This window comes from Acanthochromis polyacanthus, chromosome 17, assembly GCF_021347895.1.
Source record: "Acanthochromis polyacanthus isolate Apoly-LR-REF ecotype Palm Island chromosome 17, KAUST_Apoly_ChrSc, whole genome shotgun sequence".
NCBI classification, from domain to species: domain Eukaryota; kingdom Metazoa; phylum Chordata; class Actinopteri; family Pomacentridae; genus Acanthochromis; species Acanthochromis polyacanthus.
Genome location: NC_067129.1, coordinates 31,259,552 through 31,286,176, shown reverse-complemented (window position 1 = coordinate 31,286,176; position 26,625 = coordinate 31,259,552). Strand labels below are relative to the sequence as shown.

General features: G+C 36.6%; 1 protein-coding gene across 2 annotated transcripts in view; it reads right to left on the bottom strand.

Annotated features, from left to right (window-relative positions):
• Positions 1-7,878: 7,878 nt before the first annotated feature.
• arl10 (ADP-ribosylation factor-like 10) overlaps positions 7,879-26,625 on the bottom strand; it is a 33,928-nt gene continuing 15,181 nt past the window's right edge. The window contains exons 3-4 of one of the 2 annotated variants that reach the window (XM_022221183.2): positions 18,034-18,209; positions 7,879-11,362 (exon numbers count right to left, since the gene is read on the bottom strand). In XM_022221183.2, coding sequence (XP_022076875.1) covers positions 11,189-11,362; positions 18,034-18,209 — 350 coding nt within the window. In that variant the 3' untranslated portion in view covers positions 7,879-11,188. Of the gene's footprint in view, positions 11,363-13,195; positions 13,535-18,033; positions 18,210-26,625 lie in introns of those variants that run through there. The other variant, XM_051937414.1, reaches the window with a different exon arrangement.

Here is a 26,625-nt window from a genome sequence, read left to right as displayed (position 1 = left end):
GGTGGTCATAATAATAAAATGCTTATTTTTGCAGATGATATTTTAATTCTATTATCTGACCCCCAAAAATCATTTCCTGTACTTCTGAATAGAATAAAGGCATTCTCCAATCTATCGGGTTATAAAGTAAACTGGGCAAAATGTGAAGTAATGCCATTGTCTAAGTTGTGTTTTAAGAGTCATTTTGACAATTGGAAAATCAAATGGGTTCCAAAAAACCTTAAATATTTGGGAATTCTCTTAAACCCAGGTTTGGAGAATATTGTTGTAGATAACTTTGAACCTGTGGTACAAAAGATTGATCTTCTTTTAAAGGGGTGGGACAAACTCCAGATTTCCATATGGGGTCGAGTGCAAGCAATTAAAATGGTTATTACACCGAAATTAAATTACCTTTTCAGCTTACTCCCTCTTACAGTTCCACAATCTATTTTCAAAACATTAGATACATTAATAAATTGTTTTTTATGGGCAGGAAAGAGACCCAGAATGACTCTTAAAAAGCTTCAAGTTAGCACCTGGCATGGGGGATTGTATTTGCCAAACTTACAATGGTATCGTGATGCTTTTACGGGTGCCCAGATAGCAACACTTATATCAGCCAATGATAATAAACCAATATGGACTGAATTGGAGGATGAAATAAATGCTCCATTTAAAGCATCAGCTTATTTATCTCAAGATTTAAATAGCATCATTAAATCTAACCCAATTATTATGCACACACGAAAAGTATGGATGCAAATTCATAGATCCAAAAAATCTTGTCCATTTCTCGTCGGCTCAGCATCTGTTTGGAAAAACCCTAAGGTTAAAATAGAGGGGAAGACTATATTCTGGGGAAAATGGTTTAAAAAAGGGATCACCAAAATTGAACATGTTGTTCAAAATGACACAGTTCGCACATTTCAGGACCTTCAATTAACATATGGTCTTTGCAACAAAGAACTTTGGCGATACCTTCAATTAAGAGACTGTTTAACAAAACTTGAACAACCTCTCACAAATATCCCTCTCAAATCATTAATACAATCCAAATTTCAAAAACTCAGTAGTCTTCCCCACCTTGTAAGCAAAATCTACAAATATCTTATTGAGGACAACAGTGTGGTTAACAAGAGTTTAAAAACTGTCTGGGAAAGAGACCTGCAGATTAGCTTTGCTGAGGGCGAATGGGATACTCTGCTCAGACATGTTGAAACCAATGAGAGATGCGCGTTCCAAGCTTATCCAATTTAAAATACTTAATCGACTATACTGGACACCGGTAAGGCTTCATAAGGCAAAAATTAGTTTATCCAATATGTGTTGGAGATGTCATTCTGACCCAGGTGAGACGATCCATATGTTTCTCACTTGTCCAAAACTGTCAGGTTATTGGAACACAGTAATGGAGAAGTTATGCTATTGTTTGAAAACAAAAATTGTCTTGACCCCTCGGCTTTGTCTTTTGAATAACTTGGACTCTTCCACTGGTTTAAGAGGAAAAAAGGTTCTCTGGCTGAAGACTGCCCTGACCACAGCCAAAAGGGTGATTCTAAGACATTGGAAAGGACAAAATGATCCTACTTTTTCGGAATGGCTCAGCGCATTATCAGAGACTGCCTCATACGAACGTCTAATATATAAAATAAATGGACAAATTGATATTTTTGAAGACATTTTGGGAACCGTTTCTATCTAATTGTAAAGAATCCTAACTTCGACCAGAGATAATATTTTGGGTGCCTTTCTTTTTCTTTTCTTTTCTTTATGATTGTTCCATTATGACTGGCCGTGGGGTTGGGGGTTCCGGGTTTTGGGATGAAAAGTAAGAAAATGTTTCCTTCCTTATTGTATTACTTAGAAGATACCGCACTGGTTGCATATTCTAATTTTGTAATGCTGCTTTTCTGTAACTTGCAAGATTTTGCTGTGAAGGAATAAATAAATATAATACTGAAAAAAAAATATGTGATGTGGATAAAATGAACCAAATTATATTTTTTATTATCAAAAATCAAATGTCTCATTTTTTTATTTTTAAAAATCAAAAATGAAAGATTTGCTTAATCAAATTCAATTCAAATCAGATTATGTAAAGAAAATAACCAGAGTATTGACAAAGTTGGTTTCTGGGCACCTTGACCTAGGATTGAAAACTTCAACCCTTTGCTGGGATTCATCCTCTGAAGATTGTGAATTTCTGCCAGATTCCTCGACGATCCATTCTGAGGCTGTTGAGACATTTGAGTCAGAACTAAAACTGTTGAGGTTGGCACCACATGAAAGTCTAATGGTCAACAGAGTCATTGGGATTCATCCACTGGGGACCATGAACGTCTTCATTCTATCAGGGTTAGGGTTAGATGATTGTTTGCATCAGTCTGAATCAAACACGTGAAGCTGCAGCACATTTTCCTTTTATTGTCTTTTGTTGTTGCTCACAATAGTTTGACCTACATCTGCTGTTTGCTCCTATCAATCATTCACACATTCCACTTTACAGCCACGACTTCCTGCGAGTCACGTTTGACTGCCCACGAAAACATCCAGGAAACTTTTAATCAGCTGAGGTCAGCTGAAGGTATGTGAGGTGTGAATGCTTGTCTGAGAATCCATAAAAACATGAACAATGTTGGCCATGAAATGTGGAGAAAAAAAAACAAATTTGGACACAAACAGACCTTTAATGTTTGCTAGTAAGTGAAAGAATGTGAACAACTATTGGATGGATCGTCATTAAATGTGGTTTTAGACGTTCACAGTGGTCAGTTAATGATCCCTTTATGTCTTCGGATTATCAGATCAAACCTGCTTGGCATCTTCACCTGCATTTTGGGAGGCAGTGCAACAATCCTGATGCTAAACAGTGGCACATATTTATCACATTGAAACTTACATACAGCCAATTGTAGCCACTATTAGCCCATCTAGAAAACACAGTGGGACGTCCTCATCAAGTTCCTGTCAAGTTTCTAATCCAGGTCATTAATAACTAGTATCTGCAGACCAGTTTCCTCAATAATACACACTTCAAGTATCATAGATTAGCTAAAGTACCTGGTACTTGTGTTTACTTCTGTTGTGACTGGAGAAAGTGGGCAAGCAGAGAGCATTGTGGGGGTTTTAGCTAGTAAAGGGGCACCATAACAAAGACTTCTGTAATGCTTAATGACCTCCAGTTCATCACAAAATTAACTTTATAAGCAAGTACAAACAAAACTGCCTCCATCCACATTCAAATCAGACAGATCAGCGTTCACCGTTTGGTGATCTGGGAACTAAAAGCAAGTTTTGTAAAATACTCTAAATTTTGAGAACTTCAGATTTTTAGATGTTTTAACCATTAACACATTTTAAAGGTTTAATATCTCTACAAATTTAACTCCCACAGCTGTGAAATTTGGTGAAAACACAGAAAAAAAGCCTTCATAAGATACAAATGATTAAATGTCTTCAGCAGAGGTCACATTTTAAACTATTGGCCTTTGAAAGTGGAATAAAGTGAAAAATTTAATCTCAAATTATGGAATTTTTTAGAACAACTTCTGCTCAACTGTCTCTAATTTGTTTAGGATTTTTGGTGCATAAAATGTGGATATTTAACATTTTAACCACAAAGCCATTTTAAAGGTTCAATATCTCCAGAAATGTAACTCCTACAGCCATAAAATTTGGTCAAAATAAAAACAAAATGGCTTCAATATTTGACCATAAAAGATATATTTGTGTAGCAGCTGTGCTATCAAGTTAAATGTTAACATGCTAACTCAGTGTTAGCACTGACATCCTAACTGTTAGCATGTGCTACACGTAATGCCGCCTTAGTTATCTACTCTGTTGTTTTTCTTTTTCATAGTGTACAGACACTAAAAGCAGCTGTTGTGAAATGTGCAATAAATAATTACAAAAATCCCTGAATGTGAAGTAAGCATTGCTCTCCCTACTTTCTGAGGTATTTCCTTGATGTCATCCCAAATTATCTTCAGACAGGCAGATGCTGCAGGACAAAGATATGCTAGGACTCTCTGCTCTGGTCAGGGTCACATTTTGTCTATTCTGATGTGACTAAGCAGACCAGTTGTCTCCATATCGGTCTGTAATCTAAATCTTTGTCCCAGCTACAACACAAACCCAAAGATCAGAGAGAATCCTCAGAACTAATGGTTGCATGAACTGCTGCTCTGTTGGTGTGACTTCTCCTGATATCAGTAAACTTTACCCTCACCCTAAGTCATCTAAGTCAGTCTTTATCTTCCATAAAAGTGAAATGCAGTAGAGCTGATGTGGAGGCACTAACTTTGCCGATAACATTTCATGGAAAGCTGACCTTAGATCAACATTATTGATCCGTTCACATCTCATTATACAGCTTCTATTGTTTTGCTTTTTAAATGTGTATCCGGAGGCCGTTGCTGTCGACTTGTTATCTTGTGTTTGTGTTGTGCTGTTCTGATTTATATGCTTGTGTTGCAACACAGTTTTGGATTCTTTGTGATGATTTGCTTCCAGGGATCCTGACTGTTTCAGTTAAAGCCTCTTACTGTGATATTAAAGCTGTTACTGAGGCTCAAACGTCTCGTATTTCCAAAATATTAGCTCTAGGTCGGACACCTTTAAATGCCACCTGTTAAGACATTCCAGTCGCCAAAACTCCGGTTAAACAGGTTTCACTTGATGAATCATTCATTCACTCATCTGCTGTGATATCAGCCTCACAGGCCGATGAGCTTTCGGTTTGGGATTCAGAGCTGCTCTCTGAGTCATGTTGTGGAAACACTGAAGCACGGCGACGCCAAGGCCAAATGAAAAACTTCCCGTTCTGCCAGCCGGAGAACTTTGGCCGACAGATCGAGGCGAGGCAGAGTTTATCTGTCAGTGTTTGCTTTGACTTCCTCAGTCAGCTGATATGGGAGCAATGAATAGTTTTCCACCACTGAGAGCAGGATAAGATCCCTCCAGGGCAGGAGATAATCTGAGAACGTGTTGCATACATGTCTGTATTTATGAGCATGTGGCCTCTAATAGGTGGTGGGATTTGGTTTGAATGTCTTTTATTTGAATCCTTTCTTTCTGTTTTGTTTGGTAGGGCATGAAAGCAACTTAATTAAGGAATACATCTTTATTTTATCACTGCTCTGTGGCTGAAAATGGCTCCTTGTTGAGGAGTTTGAGCAGAATGCTGCCAAAAATAGGACGACTGAGAGGCTGGAAGAGCTGCTGTCTGTGTATAAACTACAGTGCTGTGTTGTTCTGTATAACCATCTATAGTTTCAACAAATGTACACAGCCGTTCAAAAGTTTGGGGTCACTAGAAATGTCCTTATCATTGAAAGAAAAGCAGTTTTTTTCCATGAACGGCTGATTTTTACTGGAATATCTCCATAGGGGTACAGAGGAACATTTCCAGCAACCATCACTCCTGTGTTCTAATGCTACATTGTGTTAGCTAATGGTGCTGAAAGGCTAACTGATGGTTAGAAAACCTTGTGCAGTTATGTTAGCACATGAATAAAAGTGGGAGTTCTCATGGAAAACATGAAATTGTCTGGATGACCCCAAACTTTTGAATGGTTGTGTACATCATCTTTTTCAGATTCTTGAAATAAGTTTGAGCTGAATGCAATGATGTTGCACATCTAGTGAACTGCGATGAATCCCAGTACAAATGTGGTTACAGATATCTTGACTTGGAGTTTTGACAAAGCTAAATGATGTTGAAGATTTCTGTAGTAGTTCTTGTGTTTGCTATTGGCACACACCAATGCTAAATTCTTCGTTTACATCTTTTGCCGTGGAAAAAAAGATGCAAATCAAAAATCCTGTTGATGTGTAACATCAGTGGTGTACATTATTACTGCTAATTGCCGATTTCTCCAGTGAGGGATCAATAAAGTTTATCTTATCTCAAAACTTGATCTTATCGCTTCTTTGCTGGCCTAAGGTCAGTAAACATCTATAAGTCTCTCTCACGGTACTTCTTTACTGTCCTGATATGTCCCAGTTTGATGAAGCATGTGTGCTGGCCAGAGGTCATTAAGTGGCACCGAAGACTTTGACACCCTTTAATAGCCAAACCTCTGGAATGACATTGAAAATATCTGTAATTTCAATCAGTCCAACTCAACTTTTCAACGTTAAAGCGACTTATTATGCCTCAGCTGCGCATTGTATATGTACACTATCCTTCAAACGTTTGGGGTCATCCAGACAATTTCATGTTTTCCATCAAAACTTACACTTTTATCCATGTGCTAACATAACTGCACAAGGGTTTTCTAATCATCAGTGAGCCTTTCAGCACCATTAGCTAACACAATGTAGCATTAGAACACAGGAGTGATGGTTGCTGGAAATGTTCCTGTGTACCCCTATGGAGATATTCCATTAAAAATCAGCTGTTTCCAGCTAGAATAATCATTTAACACATTAACAGTGTCTAGACTGGATTTGTGGTTCATTTAATTTTATCTTCATTGAAAAAAAACTGCTTAAGACATTTCTAAGTGACCCCAAACTTTTGAACAGCAGTGTATTCATAGTGTATATTTTAGACATAGAAAGATTACCCTAAAGATGTTGGTATCAGTTCCATATCCAATTAGCTTGTACAGGTCGATGAACTGAGCAGCTGACTCTTCTCACAGAGCAACAAAGAAGAGTTCTTATCAGGGTTTTATTTACCAACGATATCATATCAGTAGTTGAACTCGTTTCAGGCTTGAACCTTCACATATTGCAGGTCCTTCAGGTATTTCAGTCATCTCGCTTTTGGCTGAAGACGATAAAAACAACACAGTGGAAGTAAGATAAGTTCTAGTAAGATGTCTGTGTAGGTTCTCATTCGTCCAGGTTATGGTTATCCAAAGTTGTTTAAATCAATCCATTGGACTTTAAGAAAGTTCCTTGAAGACGTTTCACCTCTCGTCCAAGAGGCTTCTTCAGTTCTGGTGGTGGTTGGTGTTGCCTCAGCTTTTAAACCTCTGTGAGGTGCGTTCAGGGCTATTATTCCTACGACCAATACCAAAACTCATCTGACTACTCAATGATGGTCGTTGTGAGTATCGGTGGGGGTTGTTGAAATGCACAGATGTCACTGAGCCCTCGTGTGCTAATGGTGGTCATTAGCATGAGTCTGCTGAGTAGTTCTTTTGGGGAGTTTTGAAAGGACCTGACTGTAAATCGGCGAAAGATGATGTCGCAGACCCCCGCTCCTGTTCAGAGATGGCTTCTCTACTTTGACATGGATGGCTTCTTTCACTCCTCTCTCAAACCATCTGTCCTCCCTGTCCAAAATCTGAACATTGGTGACACAGAGTTTTAAAAGCTGAGGCAACACCAACCACCACCAGAACTGAAGAAGCCTCTTGGATGAGAGGTGAAACGTCTTCAAGGAACTTTCTTAAAGTCCAGTGGATTGATTTAAACAACTTTGGATAAGTCCTAGTTTGTCACTCAGTAGATATCGAACTGAGTAAACTGCAGATTTTTCTACATGCTGAAGTAGAAGACTTGTTGGGTCACAGAATCTGTTGGCTGAATACAAGTTCTGACTGTAAAATGCTGGACGGTCGGCCAGCATGACTTGGGCTTTGTCCTCCTGCAGATTCTGCTTTTGGCTGCAGTTTTGCTGAGTCTGATGAATTTCATCTACACTCTGAATGGTGTCAGCTGCAAGTCCACCTTCACATTCATCTTGAAACGTCAACATTTTTCATTTACAGATGTGAATAGTGTTGGACAGAGACAGACTGCGAATGAAATGCACCATGATGGATTTTGTTGGCTGTAGAGCTTCTGGATATTCTACTAACTTGGACTCTTCCTTCTGTGATTGTACTTTTATATCATATATTCTTTTCCTACATAAATGCAGGCAAGAAAACTGGACAGCAGTGAAACTGAAAGAGAATTTATCTCACTTTGGTTACAGATTTTCTTGTATTGTTTTAAGAAAAACACTTACAGACTTAATAATCCAGTTTTCCATTTAAGAAATTGCAGCTTAAGTTTTTAAAAGAGCTACAAAAACATGAACACATGCATGAGTTCATTACCAACAGTCCACATGAAAACAAGAATCACTGGATATAAAAACACACAACAATCCACTGAACACTTTCTAAAGTGAAAACATTCAAAGGAATAAAACTTCACATTCATGAAAGAAATTCTGCATCAATTTGCAAACTATGCCACACACAATACTAATAATAACAGCAATTCCAGTTTTTCCAAACATGTAGCTTTAAAGTCATTTCACAACTGCGTGTCTACATTCGAGGATGTGTGTTACTGTTTTCTACACAGACTGGGAGTGTCGGGGCTCAAAACACAGTTATTCTTGGTACTGATAATTAAATTCGGTATTGAAAACAAAAGAAAATTTCCACTTAAATGTTGAAAAATAAAATATAAGCATAAATAAAAGCTTTCAATAAAACAGCATTTAAATACCGGTAATCTCATTACCTTATTAAAAAAATCTAGTGTGTGGTACAATCACAAGCTTCACATTTATTAGAATAATGTCAGTGTTTTTAAGCTGACAGTGATTTTCTATGCCGATGATGTTTGCATTTACTTCACAGGGAATGTCACATTTTTTATTAGTTTTAGGTGGGACTCCAAACGCAAGTTTATCTCTGACTAAACTGTGTTAAACTTTGCTTTTAACTAGCTTAACAAAAGCCTGCTACCATTGTTAAATGGTGGAAAAACTACTTTGATCTTGTACTCAAGTAAAAGTACCAGTACTACACTGTAGAAATACTTTATTAGAGGTAAAAGTCACACAATTAAGTTTTTACCCAAGTACAAAAGTAGTTTTAACAGCAAAAATACACCAAAAGCACATGTACTTCTATGCAGAATATTTTATACTGTTGGTTTACAGGTACTGAGGTTAGGGCTGGGCGATAAATTGAATTAATTCGATTAATTTGCCTTTTTAAAACCTGACGATTTGAAAATTTGCCGAATCGTAAAATCGAGGCGAGCTTAAATATATAACAACACAGATTCTTTTTCTGCCTTTCATGACTTGTGCACTGGCGTTTGCTTCCGCCTCTCATCTCCTTCTGCCAAAACATTCACACCCCCGTCATGGCGGACAGAACAGCAGACGAAGAGTTGGTCGCGAGAAAAGGGCCTCATGTTACATCGATTATATGGAAGTGGTTCGGCTTTGACAAGACTGACACAGAGCAAACTACAGTCATGTGCAAGGTTTGCAAAAGTACTGTGAAAACGAAGACTAGCAGCACAACTAACCTCTTTCGGCACCTCCAGCAGAGGCATCCTAAAGAATGGGAAGAGTGCTGGCGGCTACGGGAGTGCAGCATGGCTAGCACTGGCCATAGCAAACAAACTGCAAAGAAACAACAAAAATGGATTGAAATCATCATCGTCCAAGATAACTAAAAAAAGAAATCGGGATTTTATTTTTTGGCCATATCGCCCAGCCCTAGCTGAAGTATTAATGTGTTTGTTACTTTAACGTTGAAGCTGGTAAATACAATTTAACCACTTAGTCTAGTTTATCTGCTGAGTCGAGTATCATATATTGTAATATTCCATCATAATTTATTTGTTGACGATATGTAGATTATTAAGCTAAATCTGCAAAATACAGTTTTTAAATACATGTAGTGCAGGAAAAAGTACAATATTTGCCTCTGATTTGTAGTGGAATTTGGAAATACTGAAGTACAAGTACCTCAATTGTACTCCAGAACAGAACTTGAATAAATGGCTACTTTCTGTCACTGATAGTATCGAATTCTTACGTCTTGTGATTTAGAAGATTCATTACAGATGCTGCTTGACATAGTTTTAGGATAGGAGTGTTGCCGGAGCACTGGGAGCAGAGCATCACTACACGACGACACAAGAATTTAAATCAGGTACGATTTTCGATTGTTTATCTCTCAAATATTTGATCACATCTCATAAATATGCAGCAGTACTTCAGAGTTCAGTGCAGGATCGACAACCACATCTGCTCAACCAGCAAACAGTTATTAAGCTAGTTAAAAGAAAACTTTAGCCAAAGTCCAGTAGTATTTAAAAAAACATCCAAGAATAATTGACATATTACTGGTTTGGGAGTTCCATCTGTACTCATGGCTGCCATTAGGCTTCCATAAGATGTCACTGGACCCGTTTATGTCCTGGTATGCTTTAATATTTCAATGGACGCAACAGTCGCATTGTCTCTGCAGCAAATTGTATGCAAGTTTTTGTAAAATTGTAATCAAAGGTTCGTCTCACTGCTCAAAAATTCCCAAAGACAGTTCTGGCAGATCTCAGAAAACTATCAGTTCATTATTATTCATTTCAGTTAAAAAAAAAGCTTTGGAGCGAATAAACTCAGCTGTCAACAGAAGACGCTGGTTTCGGCTACATGGCTGTTAAAAAACAGAGCAGATGGAGCCGAAAACAAGAAGAAAGCGAAGAACTCTGACCATCTACAAGAGAGAAATTGAGAGAACTGTCTTTAATTGGGGAAGTTGTAGTTACATTTCCTTGTAAAGTGGTATCAGTCATTTTGGGTGTGATTCGAAGACGAAGATAACAAAAGAACGGGAAATGTTTGCTTTGTCCAAACTTATTTGGAAAGTTGCTTCCATCAACATTACAACCGAGTATGCCAACTTCTTTTATTTCTGTTTTTGCATTGAACTTTTTCTCATTTAATACTTCGAGACTCGAAAGTGAGTTTCCTCCTAAAGCCCAGAATTTGATTATTATTAAATCGATTATCTCCTGAAACCCTGAACGTCGCCGTGGTTCTACTCGGCTGACTCTAACACACTAAACTCTGTATCTACACCTACAGACCTGACGTAGAACTGTTACAGGTAGGTACAGTACAAACTACATGCTGTGGACGTTAACATTCAGTCTGAGTCACTGGCAGCAGTTCAGCTCCGGAGCTTTGAGTCATGAACTAACTTTAGTCCTTCTGCCCTCCTCTTCTCTGCTAAGTAGGACGAGGTAAAGTGTACGAAGGTGTCGTCACGAACTGCTATTTCTAAAACAAACCAACATAGTCTGAAAAGGAGAAACTGGAAAACCTCCACTGTGGCATCTTCAGTCTCCATTGTCTCCTCCAACAAAGATGAGGAGGACGTTCTAAAGCCATCATTCCTTCGCCTCCACCTTCCACCTTCCATCCTCCATCCTCCTCGTCGGCTCAGTGGGATCAGACCAGCTGGAGGAGGAGGTCCTGGACGGTATCCAGACCATAGCAGGACCTCCTCAGAGCTCCATCAGAGTCCAGCTGGGCGGCCAGAAGAAACACCTTCCTGTCCTCAGGCACGGAGCCCAGAGACAAAGCTTCATGAAGCTCTGACACACTGACGGCATTCGGTTTGTCCTAAGAAGAGCAAAAAATGGGATAAATCGACAGAAAAGACCATCTAAAATCTTCATAATTTGCTAAAAGTCCATCCTGTGAGCTCATTAACATGCTGCATATGTGTTCTATTACATGACAGACTTTTAGGTTATTTTTTATGGTACGTCTATTAAACTGCAAAATGTTATTTCTACTGTACGCTGCTGGACCTGGAAAACCAATTTTGTTCCTTTTAACATGTTTAAATGACAATAAACTATACTGAACACGATCTGTGTTACTACTGTATGTTATTTAATTCTGTTTTTATAAATGGTCTTTACACAGCAATTCACATTTTGCAGCTTAAATAATAGAACATGGTTGGATTTGTTTGGTTTCTCTCCATAATACAACAACGTCACCATACTTTCTGATGAGCCTTATGTTGGGAGTTGCTGCTATTTTGCGTCCATCCTATCACAGACCAATGTTTACTATACTTATATAGAATGTTTTGATGATAAAACTGCTTTTAATATGGAATAATTAATTGTTATCCTTCGACGCTTGATATCTGCAAGTTCTAAAACATTTAAATTTGATATTGAGTGTGTGACAAACTTAAAAAAGCTAACTAAGCTAGCAACAAACAGAAGATTACCTTGTCATGTTTTGGCAAATATTCTGAGAATTTTATTAAAAATAAAAAATTAAATATTAATATGCCTCATGTCTTTGGCATTAGCACTAGCATGCTTAGCTTTTGTTTTTCAGTAGAGAATAATGTTAAAAGATGCAGTGTGTAATGCACCTAAAAAGCTAATAAAATACAAAGTATGTGCACATAGCATCTCTTTGTCATTAGCATTAGCATAGTTAGCTTGTGTTGGCCATGCAAAGATAACGTAAATAAACATAATGTGTGCGTGAGACAAACTCAAATACTTACGCCAACAACTTATGCTAACAATAAACACGTTGTGCTTATTTTTATTCAAACTCAACAGTAAACTATAGCTATTAGCATAACTAGCTTATGTTTGCCATTCACAAACAAATTTAAACAGTGAACAGCAAACTCAAAATGCTAACTAAACTAACAGCAAGTAGATGTGCTTAGCTATGTTTTGGCAAAAACAATGTGAGAATATAGACTACTGTTGTCATTAACATAGTTAGCATGTGTTGGCCATTCAAGAATAACACAAGTTCAAGTAATATGTGAGGCAAATACTTTTGCTAGCAATAAACAGAATCTGTTATTATGTTGTGTCAAATATGAGAATAAGTTTTATTCAAAATCAGTAGTAAAATGTGGATATTAGCATAGCTAGCTTATGTTTGTCATTCAGGAACAAATTCAAACAGTGTGTAGCAAACTCAAAATACTAACTAGACTAGCAAAAAATGGAAGATGTTTTTAGCCATGTTTTGGCAAAAAAATTAATAAATAAGAATAGCGTATGTACACAGCATGTCTTTGGCAGTAGCGTTAGCATAGTTAGCTTGTGTTTCTTAATAACATTAAGAGAATGCAGCGTGTGACATACTCAAAAAGCTAACAGTGTTAGCAACAAACAAGCTGTGGTAAGCTATATTTTGGCAAATACTATAAGAGTATAAGTTTCTGGTAATCCAAAATGCACAAAAAATAAAATTTGGACATGTTTATATCATTAGCTTTGCATAGTTAGCTTGCATAGTTAGCTTGTGTTTGCCATTCTCTACTAACTTTTTGCACGTCAACTGTGCAACAAACCTGAAAAGTCACAAATCACAGATGCTTTACTTTTCAACTATTGATGCATGACTGATTATGTATTTTAGTGGACCAAATGCAGTAAAATAAAGTAGAAATGAAGAAAAAACAAAGGTTTTGTAATAAGGTTGTTGCTAGAGGTACGGACCCGTACCCGTAGCCTGTGGACTACGGATACGGCACTTGCCATTTGCCAATCAGATACGCGAGATCTGGTCACGTGACTCCCTGTAGACGCTAGCGGTACGGACCCGTAGCATCGGTACTACAGGTACGGACCCTAAACCTGACCCTAACACTAACCCTAACCTTAACCTTTGCTCACCTTTCAACAGTTTGCAGTGGTTAGCAGCTTCTTGACTCGCGAGACTCGCGTACGGGTCCGTATCTGTCTGGCAAATGGAAAGTGCCGTATCCGTAGCCTGTGGGTCCGTATCTGTAGACACTACCTTGTAATAAATATAGTTGGTGAAAATCCACGTCATGTTGTCTGTCTTCATAAGGATACACTTGAAAAAGTTTTTTTAAAAATCTTTTTATGCTACATACATATTTTAAATAAAAAACATACATAGATACAATTACAGTACAAGCTTGTTTTCATATTTTTCTTAACTACCTGTTAATCAACGATTGTTTTCCACTTCAAAAGGCTTTGGGAGATAAAATCACAGTTAACTTACATAATACCTAACGATGTGTCACTACAAATGACTACGTGTCACATCTTCAAACGCTGATTGTCTGGTTTATGATCAGAACTCATGTATGTGAAGACGACGGTGGATTTAACGCCTACACAGAGCAGTCAGCTGCAGTCTATAGACGTCCGCCTCGTTTCTCTGCAGGTTCTGTTGGAAACATCCTTTGTGGCGTTTAAACAGAACGAGCACCGAGGCAGAAAGAATTAAGTGTTGGTGGGCGAACAGCGGTATCACTGTCAGAAAGAGCTCCTTAAAGACGGTAATCCTTTTATTTAACCTGGACTCACAATGGTTGAGTCTCTCCTTATTTTAAAGGATTAATCACTCAAAAACTAGCAGAAAAAAAAACATTTAAGCTGTTTTCTGATGGAAACAATAGTTGGTTTTCACTCAATGAATGTGTTTTTCTACTATACAGGCACCTGTTGACTTCAATTATTTGAGTTTTTAAAGTACAAACAACTAAATAAACACGGTGATGCATTACAACTTATTTAAGTTTTCTAATTCATTTGAGATCATATTGGAATAAATAGAAAACAAAGTGTCCATAGAACATCAGAAAAATACATTTAAAGTCTGAAATTGTACAGGAAGTACTTAAAAAATGTAAAGTAAATACATAAAGTCACCCAGTGACCTGCACTATTTAAGTTTTTAGAAAGAAAAAAGCAAATAACTGTGACTGATTACACCAGCCTAATCCAGTTTTCTACTTAATTTATAGATCATGTTGGAATTATTAGAAGAGAAAGTCTCCATAGAACATCAGAAAAAGGCTTTAAAAGTCTAAAACTGTACAAAGAGGTAACTAGAAATGTACAGCAAACGTGTGAAGTATAAATGCACTATTTTTGGTCTATTTCATATTTAAAAGAAGACCAAAATAAGTTAGTATTGTACATCTCTGCTATGTGAAAATACTGAACTTACTGTAGATTTTTAGACAAGCGTAGTCACTGACTTCCACTATTTTAATAATTATAATATAATTACATATTTATTGTAGAACTTGCACAGCAGTACTCGTATATTCATCCATAATATGCATCTTTCATGCAGCTACTGCAGTTTTCTTTACATAGCATGTGATATGATATTAATATATCATGCTTTCTCTGCATTATGTGAGTGTAGTGTGATTGTGAGTGTCGACACAAAGGTGCTGTGACAAACAAGAACTGAATATTTAGACAAATACTGTCGTAATGTGGTAAAACTTTGTGTTTGGTTGAAATATAGCTACATAGAGGTTTGCACAAAAGGTTTAACTCTAATTTAAGCACCGATTTCTTAATTTTCAAGTCAAAAAATCAGGTTGAGAATCAGTTTCTATAAATAATATCTATAACCCTTTTTATTACTACTTAAATGACTATATTGCAGCGTGAAACACAACTGAATTACATGTTAAATGGTGATTTAAGTGACTTATTTATGAGTAACGTAGCCCTAAATTAGACTAGCAACAAACAGAAGACGTGTTTGGAAATGTTGGGGAAAAAAATGGAATAAGAAAAGACTTTTTATTACTACTTAATGACTACACTAAGTATGCCTGAACTACATGTTAAATAGGGTTTTAAACGGCTTATTTATGAGTTATGTAGACGTCTAACAACCTCTGATTGTTAAACTTATTTTAAATTAGCAGCTCAGACGTGTTTTGACCTGCAAATGCATTTAGAAATGTACAACAAACATGTAAAGCAGAGATAATAAAGATGTGTTTAATGAAATAAAGCAAAAAAAAACTATATCTGACGGCACATTTCTGTTCTGGATTTTTGCAGGAATTGTTAAATATTTAATCTGTAAATCCAATACTGTATAAAAAGCCACAGCTGCCCTCTATAATAATGGAATAAACCACTTGATTGTCAGTCAGGCTTCAATTATTCAAAAGTTATTTTGTGTGGAAATCAACAGAAACAAAGAGCCTCCCTGAAGGCTGGAGAACAAGTACAGATGCTTTTTATCTATATATATATGTACATCTGGATGTGTAACTTCAGATTACCATGACAACCTGACAGTAAATCAGTATTTCTGTGCAGCAACAGGTTCTAAAGCCCACAGCAGATATTCTGTCTGATGATCCTCATTCATTTTGCAGCTGTAAGTAGAAAAAAAAGGAAGCGTGCTGTGATTTCAGCCCTATAGAGCCTCTTGATGATTTAAACATGACGTTCTGCACAAACTACCTGGACGGCTCGACATCTGCTCTGTGTTTACAGGAACCAAAACCACCATTTTCCTGCTAATATCTGCGGTAACTAACAGCAGCGGGACGATAGAAGCTGCAGCTCTGACATTAGACGTGACAAATACTCCCTCTTACCCGGCGGGGCCATGCATAATTCCACAAGCGCCGCACCGTGTGAGGAAATATGAGGGAGGAGGAGATGTAGAAATGTTTATTTCAGTAGTCTGATGGATTGTGGGGAAGACGTTTCCACCTCAGCAGTCGGTTTATTCATGGAGTCGACTCCCGCCACTCGTTTTTCCACCAATATTGAGCTCTGACAAATTCACAGTAACCACTACAATATATCAGCGATCTTGTTTTGTGCTGTTCGGAGCAGCCGTTGATGTCAATATGAAATTAATAGATGAATATGTGAAGCTCAACTCACAACTGACTGGTTTATTCCATCATTATGGCAGCTAATTGAGTTTTTCAATGGAAGTCAACGGCTGACTAGAATGGTTAGAAAATATTCCAAAAACCCAGAAAAAAAAACATTCAACTGGGCCTTGAATTAAAATTGGGGTTTGACTTGCATAAATACAGATATATTACCATTTTAAATTGATTTTGGAGCCATTTTTCTATTGTTCAAGGCAGCCATTGGTTTCCATTGGATTCCATTGGTTTCCGTACAAAATAATAATAAAAAAAAAGCATACATAAAATTCAGTTGAACTCTATAATCCAACATTATGTGACATGGCCAGTAATTGTGAATATTTGTTCAAAAAAATCTAAAACAAAAATTTTAAACTGGGCCTTGAAATGTCTTTTTTGGGATTTTATTTATATAAATACAGATATATCACAATTTTAAACTGATTTTGGAGCCATTTTCTACTGCTCAGAGCAACCATTGGTTTCTGTATGAAATTACTGAAAAACAGATATGTATATGTTTCAGAATTATGTTTTTCAATATAATTCAGTTGAATTCTATAATCCAACATTATGTGACATGGGAAGTAAATGTGAATTTTAATGAATATGGAAATAAATGCAAGTGAATGGCTGACTAGAATGGTAAGAAAATATATCAAAAATTTAAAAAAAAGTTAAACTGCACCTTGAAATTGGGTTTTATTTGTATAAATACAGATATATTACAACTTTAGATCGTAGAACCATTTTTCTACTGTTAATGGCAACCATTGGTTTCCATATGAAATCACTAAAAAAGATAAAATAAGTTGACTTCCATCAGTATGTGACATGACCAGTAATTGTGAATTTTTATATAATATGGAAATAAATATAAATCAATGAAAAAAAAACATTAAGCTTTTTGTCAAAATAGCATTTGTGGAGTTCTATTTGCATAAAAACAGATATATTACCACGTCAAATAGATTTTGGAACCATTGGATCCATTGGTTTCCATATAAAATTACTAAAAAAATAAATAGAAATTAAGTTGATCTCCATCATTATGTGACATGGCCAGTAATTGTGAATTTTTATTCAGTCTGGAAATAAGTAGAAGTCAATGACTGACTAGAATGGTAACAAAATATTACAAAGATCCAGAAAAAACATTAAACTGTGCCATGAAATATAATTTTTGGGGCTTTATTTGTATTAAATACAAATATATTACAATTTTAAATAGATTTTGGAGCCATCTTTCTACTGTAAAGGACAACCATTGGTTTCTGTATGAAACTACTTTTAAAAAACATGAAATTCAGTTGATCTCTATCTAATGCAGTTTTTTTAGCCATCCAACATCTTTAAAACTGATGTTGTATTTTGTGGTTTATTTGAATTATTTGAGAGCGAGACATGGAACTTAAAAGCAGGAGTCAAAAAGTTTGAAGAGGGCAACTGGAAGACGACAAGGGCACATTACTCTTTCAATAATCGAACGGATGTGGACATCAAGAACCGATGGAGAACATTGGTCCTTCATGTTTTGGATATTTGGATTAAAAAAAGAAGTAAAAAACCCCTAGCTGGTCCTTAAAGAAGAAGTAACCACATTAAGCTGTTTTACCTGTTTGTTTCCCAGGACGACCACCGGCAGCTGAGGCTCCACCCCCAGGAGGCGGTGCAGCTCAGCCTTAGCCAATGGGAGACGACTTCTGTCCGACGAATCCACAACGTAGACCAGAACGTGAGTCCTCCTCAGGTAGTCCATCCAGTAGCGCCTCAGATCCTCACCACCACCGACTGCAGCAAAGAAAACATCATGATGAACATTTTAGACTTTGATCTTCATTCAGACTCCAGATTTTTGTTTTTCACAAAAACAAAACGCTGGTTTTTGATGAGAGACTGTAGGAAGATCAACCTGGTATGACCATGGTGGGGATAATCTCTCGTCTATTGTCTTTATATAAAGATGGACGAACTCCATAGGTTTCCTAAAGAGCGCTATTGGAACTCAGTGTTATGAAAGCCAACAAGCAGAGGTGTGTTCACTGGCCGTCCAAAGAATCCCAACTTCTAGCGTCAGTTTGACTCTCAGCAGAAGCTTGAAGGCTTCAACCAGAAAAACAGATTGTTTACAGAACTTTCTTTAGAGTTAGAACTTGAGTGTGTTCAGTATAAACATATTCGTTAGCGGGAGTTTGGTTCTGTAGATCTTGAACTAAACTGGTGTGGAAACAGGAACAGAACTCTGTCGACAAAAGGTCTATAGTGTTGTCTGGAAACCATGATTTCGAGGAATCCATTGAGATTAAGTACAGATACTCCATTGAATAACTGAAAATGTTGCATCTTTTGATTTGATTTCTCCAACCTATCATACACGGATCTCATCTGATCAGGATCAGGTCAAATCAGTATGTTCAAGTACTAACCTCAGCCTGATCCTTTGTTTATGTACGTCTTCACAGAGGTGTTGTAAATGTAGAGTAAAATTTGCGGCAGGCAGCAATGGATGCAACATTCAGTTTTCTAAACTGATAATCGGCACTGTTTTTGTTGGTAATGAATTAACCAATAACTCAAATTGAGCCCAGTGGACATTTATTTTGTGTGGAAGTTGTTTCATTCACTGGACACAAGATCTGAATGTAGTCGACTGTTACATGTAGAAACACTGTCCTGAGAGATGTCAGCTTGTCTTAACCCTTTACGCTTCAGTGCGTTGTAGGTGTACCGCCAGCGGTACACCTACTAATTTGCATAGGAATTTCAAGAATGTCCGACGGCTGCAAACCCGATTATACAAACACTATACGCCGATGGAAAGCTTAGATTCTCATGAATCCGCCGGTATAAACCACTTTCAGATGTGATTACCACAGCGGGTGAGAAAAACACATTTGTCCGACAAAAACGAATATTCATCCATCCGTTCTCTATACACGGCTTCAAAGCACACAGTGCGACTCACATTTCCGGGTTCATTATTACACACAGAAAAAAAGATTCCACAAAAAACGGCCATAATCCAACCTTTTACATCAGATGACACAAGCCAGTAAACTATTTTGTCCAAAACATGTCCTGAAGTCGGTATAAAATCCACGAATCGGTCGTTTTCAAGGAAATGCACCTCGCGATGTGCGTCCAATATTCCCTGTATTTTTCGTAATTTTTTTTATTTAAAAATAGAATATTAGCGATTTTTTGTACTGAAAACGGCTGGAATTGACTGAAGCTTAAAGGGTTAAACACATTAGTTCTGGTTGGAAGTCATTGAGCGTCACGGAAGACTTTGTCATGGTGTCCATTGCTAGCTAAATTTCCATAATGCACTCTGCTTGCTAACATGAACTGGCTATAGTCCGGCTAACACTACATTTATCCTAAAACACTACATTTACCCTCTAATGCTACATTAATCCTAAAACACTACATTTATCCTAAAACACTACATTTACCCTCTAATGCTACATTAATCCTAAAACACTACATTTACCGTCTAATTCTACATTTATCCCAAAACACTACATTTACCCTCTAATGCTACATTAATCCTAAAACACTACATTTACCTTCTAATTCTACATTTATCCCAAAACACTACATTTACCCTCTAATGCTACATTAATCCTAAAACACTACATTTACCCTAAAACACTACATTTACCCTCTAATGCTACATTAATCCTAAAACACTACATTTATCCTAAAACACTACATTTACCCTCTAATGCTACATTAATCCTAAAACACTACATTTATCCTAAAACACTACATTTACCCTCTAATGCTACATTAATCCTAAAACACTACATTTACCGTCTAATTCTACATTTATCCCAAAACACTACATTTACCCTCTAATGCTACATTAATCCTAAAACACTACATTTACCTTCTAATTCTACATTTATCCTAAAACACTACATTTACCCTCTAATGCTACATTAATCCTAAAACACTACATTTATCCTAAAACACTACATTTACCCTCTAATGCTACATTAATCCTAAAACACTACATTTACCGTCTAATTCTACATTTATCCCAAAACACTACATTTACCCTCTAATGCTACATTAATCCTAAAACACTACATTAATCCTAAAACACTACATTTACCCTCTAATGCTACATTTATCCTCTAATACTACATTTACCCTCTAATGCTACATTAATCCTAAAACACTACATTTACCTTCTAATTCTACATTTATCCCAAAACACTACATTTACCCTCTAATGCTACATTAATCCTAAAACACTACATTTACCCTCTAATGCTACATTTATCCTCTAATACTACATTTACCCTCTAATGCTACATTAATCCTAAAACACTACATTTACCTTCTAATTCTACATTTATCCCAAAACACTACATTTACCCTCTAATGCTACATTAATCCTAAAACACTACATTTACCCTCTAATGCTACATTTATCCTCTAATACTACATTTACCCTCTAATGCTACATTAATCCTAAAACACTACATTTACCTTCTAATTCTACATTTATCCCAAAACACTACATTTACCTTCTAATTCTACATTTATCCTAAAACACTACATTTACCCTCTAATGCTACATTAATCCTAAAACACTACATTTATCCTAAAACACTACATTTACCCTCTAATGCTACATTAATCCCAAAACACTACATTTACCCTCTAATTCTACATTTATCCCAAAACACTACATTTACCCTCTAATTCTACATTTATCCCAAAACACTACATTTACCCTCTAATGCTACATTTATCCTCTAATACTACATTTACCCTCTAATGCTACATTAATCCTAAAACACTACATTTACCCTCTAAAGCTACATTTTGTGCTTGTGTCATTTTTACATCTTTTTGTGTCATTCTTGTGTCTTTTTGCGCTTTGTGCATCTTTTCATGTCATTTTTACATTTCCTTGTTGCATTTTTACATCTTTGTGTGCAATTTTTGTGTTTTTGTGTAATATATATATATTTTTTTTACAATTTTTCATGTCATTTTGTGTCATTTTTGTGTGTTTTGTGTTATTCTTAACTTTTTATTTAATTTTTATACCTTTTGGTGCCATTTTTGTGTCACCTACGTCTTTTTGTGTCATGTTTTGTGTCTGTGTCACTTTTATATCTTTTGCTGTCATTTTTGTGTCATTTTGTGATGTTGCTGTGGACTTTGAATCACCCTTGTACTCAACTTGAACCTTGGGGCGAGTGTTGTCATTGATGACATTAAATGGCCAGTGCTTCATGTCTGATTGCACAACTGTGTCATCAAACCTATTTGTGTGTCTTTTTATGTCATATTTGTGCATTTTCATGTCATTTGTACATCTTTGTGTTGTTTTTGTGTCTTTTTGCGCCATTTAGGCATCTTTTTATGTCATTTTTAAATCTTGTTTCATTTGTGTCATTTTTCTGTCTTCATGTGTAAATTTTACATCTTGTGTCATCTTCTTGTGCCATGTTTTGTGTTTTTCTGCCATTTTTGTGTTTTTGTGTCTTTTTTCATCTCTTGGTGTAATTTTTGTGTCATTTTGTGTTATTTTTACATCTTTTGATGTCATTTTTGCCTCTTTTTGTGTCATATTTGTGTGTTTTTGTGTCATTTGTCTGTGTTCATGTGTAAATTTTACATTTTGTGTCATCTTTTTGTGCCATTTTGTGTGTTTTTATCGTTTTTGTGTGTTTTGTGTCTTTTTTTTCAACTTTTGGTGTAATTTTTGTGTCATTTTGTGTTATTTTTACATCTTCTTTAACATCTTCCTGTGTCTTTTTTATGTCTTCACCTTCAATGCTGATGTGTTGTCCACAAGCATAATCTGAACCTCTGAGCTCCTCAAAGCAAACAGAACAGAATAAAGTCAAGAAAAACAGTAGAGAACATTAAAAGAAAGACGCCTGACGACTCCAGCGTGTAGAGAAGCAGACTTTGACGCGACTCTGGAACGTGTCAGACCTGTTGAACTTTGGATGCAACACTTAAAATCAGCCGTGAGGACATGAAGACACCTTTAAGAAGCTGCAGAATCAACAGAACAGCTGCATTTCACGTGATGGAGCCGTGGTGAGATGTGGAGAGAACCAAGGTCACGGAAACCAAACAGAAGCCGGTATGAAGCATCAGCGTGCTTCTCCGTGGATGGGAGGAGGTTAGATCAGCGTATGCTCCTCGCCCACTCAGCTGTGTGGGCCTAATCAGGCGTCCCGCTGGGATGTAAACGCTGCATCCACCAGGTATTTACTGTTGCCACGTCGCATCAGCTGGAGGTACATCTCTCCCCTGTTTCCTAGCAACATTCTCCACTTAGCGCGGCGCTAATGAATTCTTGCAGCTGAAATCAGAGGCGGTAAGTCGGAGCCGCCGCTCGCTGCCGCCGCGGGTCAGTCCTCCTGCACAGCGGGATTATGGGATGGAAACGGTTCCTTTGAAACTTTCCACCACAGAGAAGCAGATTTTCTAACGCTGTGAGTGTGTTGTGTCGTATCAGGGAGGCTTCTGTTGTTCCACCAAAACACAAGAACGTGACTTTTATTCATGCCAAAAATGTCAAAAAGCTTTAAGGGGAAACACAGTCAACCTGAACAATGACATTTTACATCGTACTGTGTCATTTTTGTGTCTTTTTTACATCCTTTTGTGTCACTTTTGTGTCAGTTCTGCATCTTTTTGTGTAATTCTTACGTCTTTTGGGGTCATTTGTGTAAGTTCTGTGTCTTTTTGTATCATTTTTACATATTTCTATGTCATTTTTACATCTTTTCGTGTCACTTTTGTGTCGATTCTGCATTTTTTTGTGTAATTCTTACATCTTTTGGGGTCATTTGTGTAATTTCTGTCTTTTTGTATCATTTTTACATATTTCTATGTCATTTTTACATCTTTTCGTGATATTTTTGTGTCACTTTTGTGTCAATTCTGCATCTTTTTGTGCCATTTTTATATTTTCTTGTGTCATTTTTACATCTTTTGGTGTCATTTGTGTAATTTCTGTGTCTATCTGAGTCAGTTTTACATCATTTTGTATCATTTTTACATCTTTGTGTGCCATTTTTGTGCCATTTTTGTTTGTTTTATGTTATTTTATAGTCTTTTTGTGTAAATTTTACATCTTTTGGTGTTATTATCACATCTTTTTCTGTCATATGTTTGTCTTTTTGTGTAATTTTTATCTTTTTATGTCATTTTTACATCTTGTGTTATTTGTGTAATTTCTATGACTTCTTGCATCATTTTTACATATTTTGTATCTTTTTGTGTCATTTTTGTGTCAATTCTACATCATTTTGTGTCATTTTGGCCTCTTTTTGTGTCATTTTTATATCTTTGTATCATTTTTTACATCTTTTAGTGTCATTTGTGTGTCTTTTTGTGTAATTTCTGTCATTTTGTGAAATTTTGTGTCATTTTTGTTTTTTGTGTCATTTTTATACATTTTTGTGTCATTTCTATACGTTCTTGTCATCTTTTTGTGTTTTGGTGTTATTTTTATACATTCTTGTATCATCTTTTTGTGTTTTTGTGTCATTTTTATACGTTCTTGTATCATCTTTTTGTGTTTTGTGTCATTTTTATACGTTCTTGTGTCATCTTTTTGTGTTTTTGTGTCATTTTTATACGTTCTTGTGTCATCTTTTGTGTTTTTGTGTCATTTTTATGCGTTCTTGTGTCATCTTTTTGTGTTTGTGTCATTTTTTATGTTCTTGTGTCATCTTTTTGTGTTTTTGTGTCATTTTTATACGTTCTTGTGTCATCTTTTTGTGTTTTTGTGTCATTTTTATACGTTCTTGTGTCATCTGTTTGTGTTTTTGTGTCATTCAGTGCTGATGTGTGAACATAATGTGAACCTCTGAGCTGCTCAAAGCAAACAGAACAGAATAAAGTCAAGAAAAAAGGAAGAGCCCATTAAAAGAAGAAAAAGCCTGGAGGAGCTGTTATATTTCTCGCTGACAGATCGCGTCTGGAGGCAACAAGACGGGAGAAAGAATGAATCAGACCAATTTGCCCAGGAGGGAAATGTGGATATAAATAAAGCCGAAGTGCCGTCTGGGAATGATTCTGAAATTAATCTGCAGCCGGTTTGTTTCAAAGCAGGAACAGCTGATCTGATTGGGCCCATCCATTTGCAGGTTTATGGATTTAACGGGGAGCTGCTGCCTCGGTCAGACGCCCTTGAGCAAGGCGGTCAGTCAGGGATGTTTTCCTGAGGCCGACCTTGCAGCGACGGCTCCTTTGTGTGGCTGAATAACAGCTCATCGTCCTCGGATCACATTTATTTAAAGAAAGCTGGGCAGACAGAAAACCTACCGGGGCGCTTTAGTTCCATAAAATGCCACTTCTTTGCTAATAAACCCTCGTTTAATTACCGAGTCTCCCGCTGAGGTCACTGAGAGTCTGAAGACGAGCTCTTCTGGTTTAAATCCTGCAAAGGGTCCGCAGTGTTCTTTTCTTTCATGCCTTTTCTTTCTGCTTGTAAACTGACTGAAACTTCACACCAAAGGAACTTATTCTCCTTAACCTTCCTGAAACATCAACATTTATTATGGAAATAGTTCTGTATCATCAGTCACTTCTGTACTTTTTTGTCTCTGTGAGATTTTTGTCTTTTTGTGTCATGTTTCTGCAGTTTTGTCATTTGTGTCATTTTTACATATTTTTATGTCATTTTTGCCTCTTTTCATGACATTTTTATATATTCTGGTGTCATTTTTACTTCTTTTGTGTCATTTTTGCCTCCTTGTATTATTTTTGTGAGTTTTTGTGTCATTTTTATTTCTTTTTTGTGCCATTTTTACTTCTTTTGGTGTCATTTTTGTGTATTTTTGTGTCATTTTTTTGTCCATTTGTGTCATTTTTACATGTTGTTGTGTCATTTTTTAGATCTTTTGATGTCATTTTTAGGTCTTTTGCATGTAGTTTTAAAATCTGTTTGTGACATTTTTGTGACTTTTTGTCACTTGTTCCTCTTTTGTGTCATTCTACATCTTTTTGCGCCATTTTTGCCTCTCTGTGCCATTTTTGTGAGTTTGTGTGTCATTTTTATTTCTTTTTGTGCCATTTTTACATCTTTTGGTATCATTTTGGTGCCTTTTTGTGTCGTTTTTTTTACATCTTTTTGTGTGATTTTTTGTCCATTTGTGTCATTTTACATCTTTTTGTGACATTGTTTAGATTTTTTGATGTCATTTTTAGGTCTTTTGTATGTAACCCATGTTCCAACTGACCCATTTTGGTCATTTTTGTGTCTTTTTGTGTCATTTTTACATCTTTTTGTGACATTTTTTTAAGTCCTTCTATGTCACCTTTACATCCGTTTGTGACATTTTTGTGACTTTCTGTTTCACTTTTGCCTCTTTCGTGGCATTTTACATCTTTTTATGTCACCTTTACATCTTTTTTTGACATTTTCGTGCCTTTTTGTGTCACTTTTGCATCTTTTTGTGCCATTTTAAAAGTTTTTGCATATTTTTTTGAGTCTTTTCGTGTCATTTGTGCATCTTCTTGTGCTATTTTTGTCTCTTCATGTAATTTTTGCACCTTTTTGTGAGGTTTTTGCAACATCTTTTCGTGTCATTTGTGCATCTTCTTGTGCTATTTTTGTCTCTTCATGTCGTAACATCTGTGTCGTACTGCACTGTACTTTGGAATCTCCTTTTCTACTAAATGTAATGAGAATCTGATACGTCTTAGAATAAATTTGCTTTTGTATTTTGATTACACAACCCTGTTTTATGTATTCAGACACTTATTATGTCTGTTTAAACTCTGGTGTTTAATCAGCAGCTGTTTTTCAGATGATTTCCTGAGCTGATACTGTCAGATGTCTGCGTCTTTCCACAGAAAACCCAGATTAATTAAGTGATCAGCACAGGTCTGTTTCTTCACATCAGACCAACTAGAACAAACTGTTCCAACGCTTGCACAACTCCTAAAGAGGAAAAGCTTAGTTCCTCTTCCTCTGAGTGTGAAAACCCCCAAACTCATCAAACCGCTGCTCCGTCTGATCTGATCTTCATCCTTTCATTTGGAGTTTAAAGGCCTTTAGCTGGATTTTCCCCCCAGTGGACTTCATGAAGCGGCTCTGAACCGTCAACTTGACTCTGCATCAACGTCAGCGGCTCCAACACGTTTTCACCGCGATCAGATCGAGTGGGTGGCGACGCTCTCAGAGATGAGGAGGAAGATTAGCGGCGCCCACCGA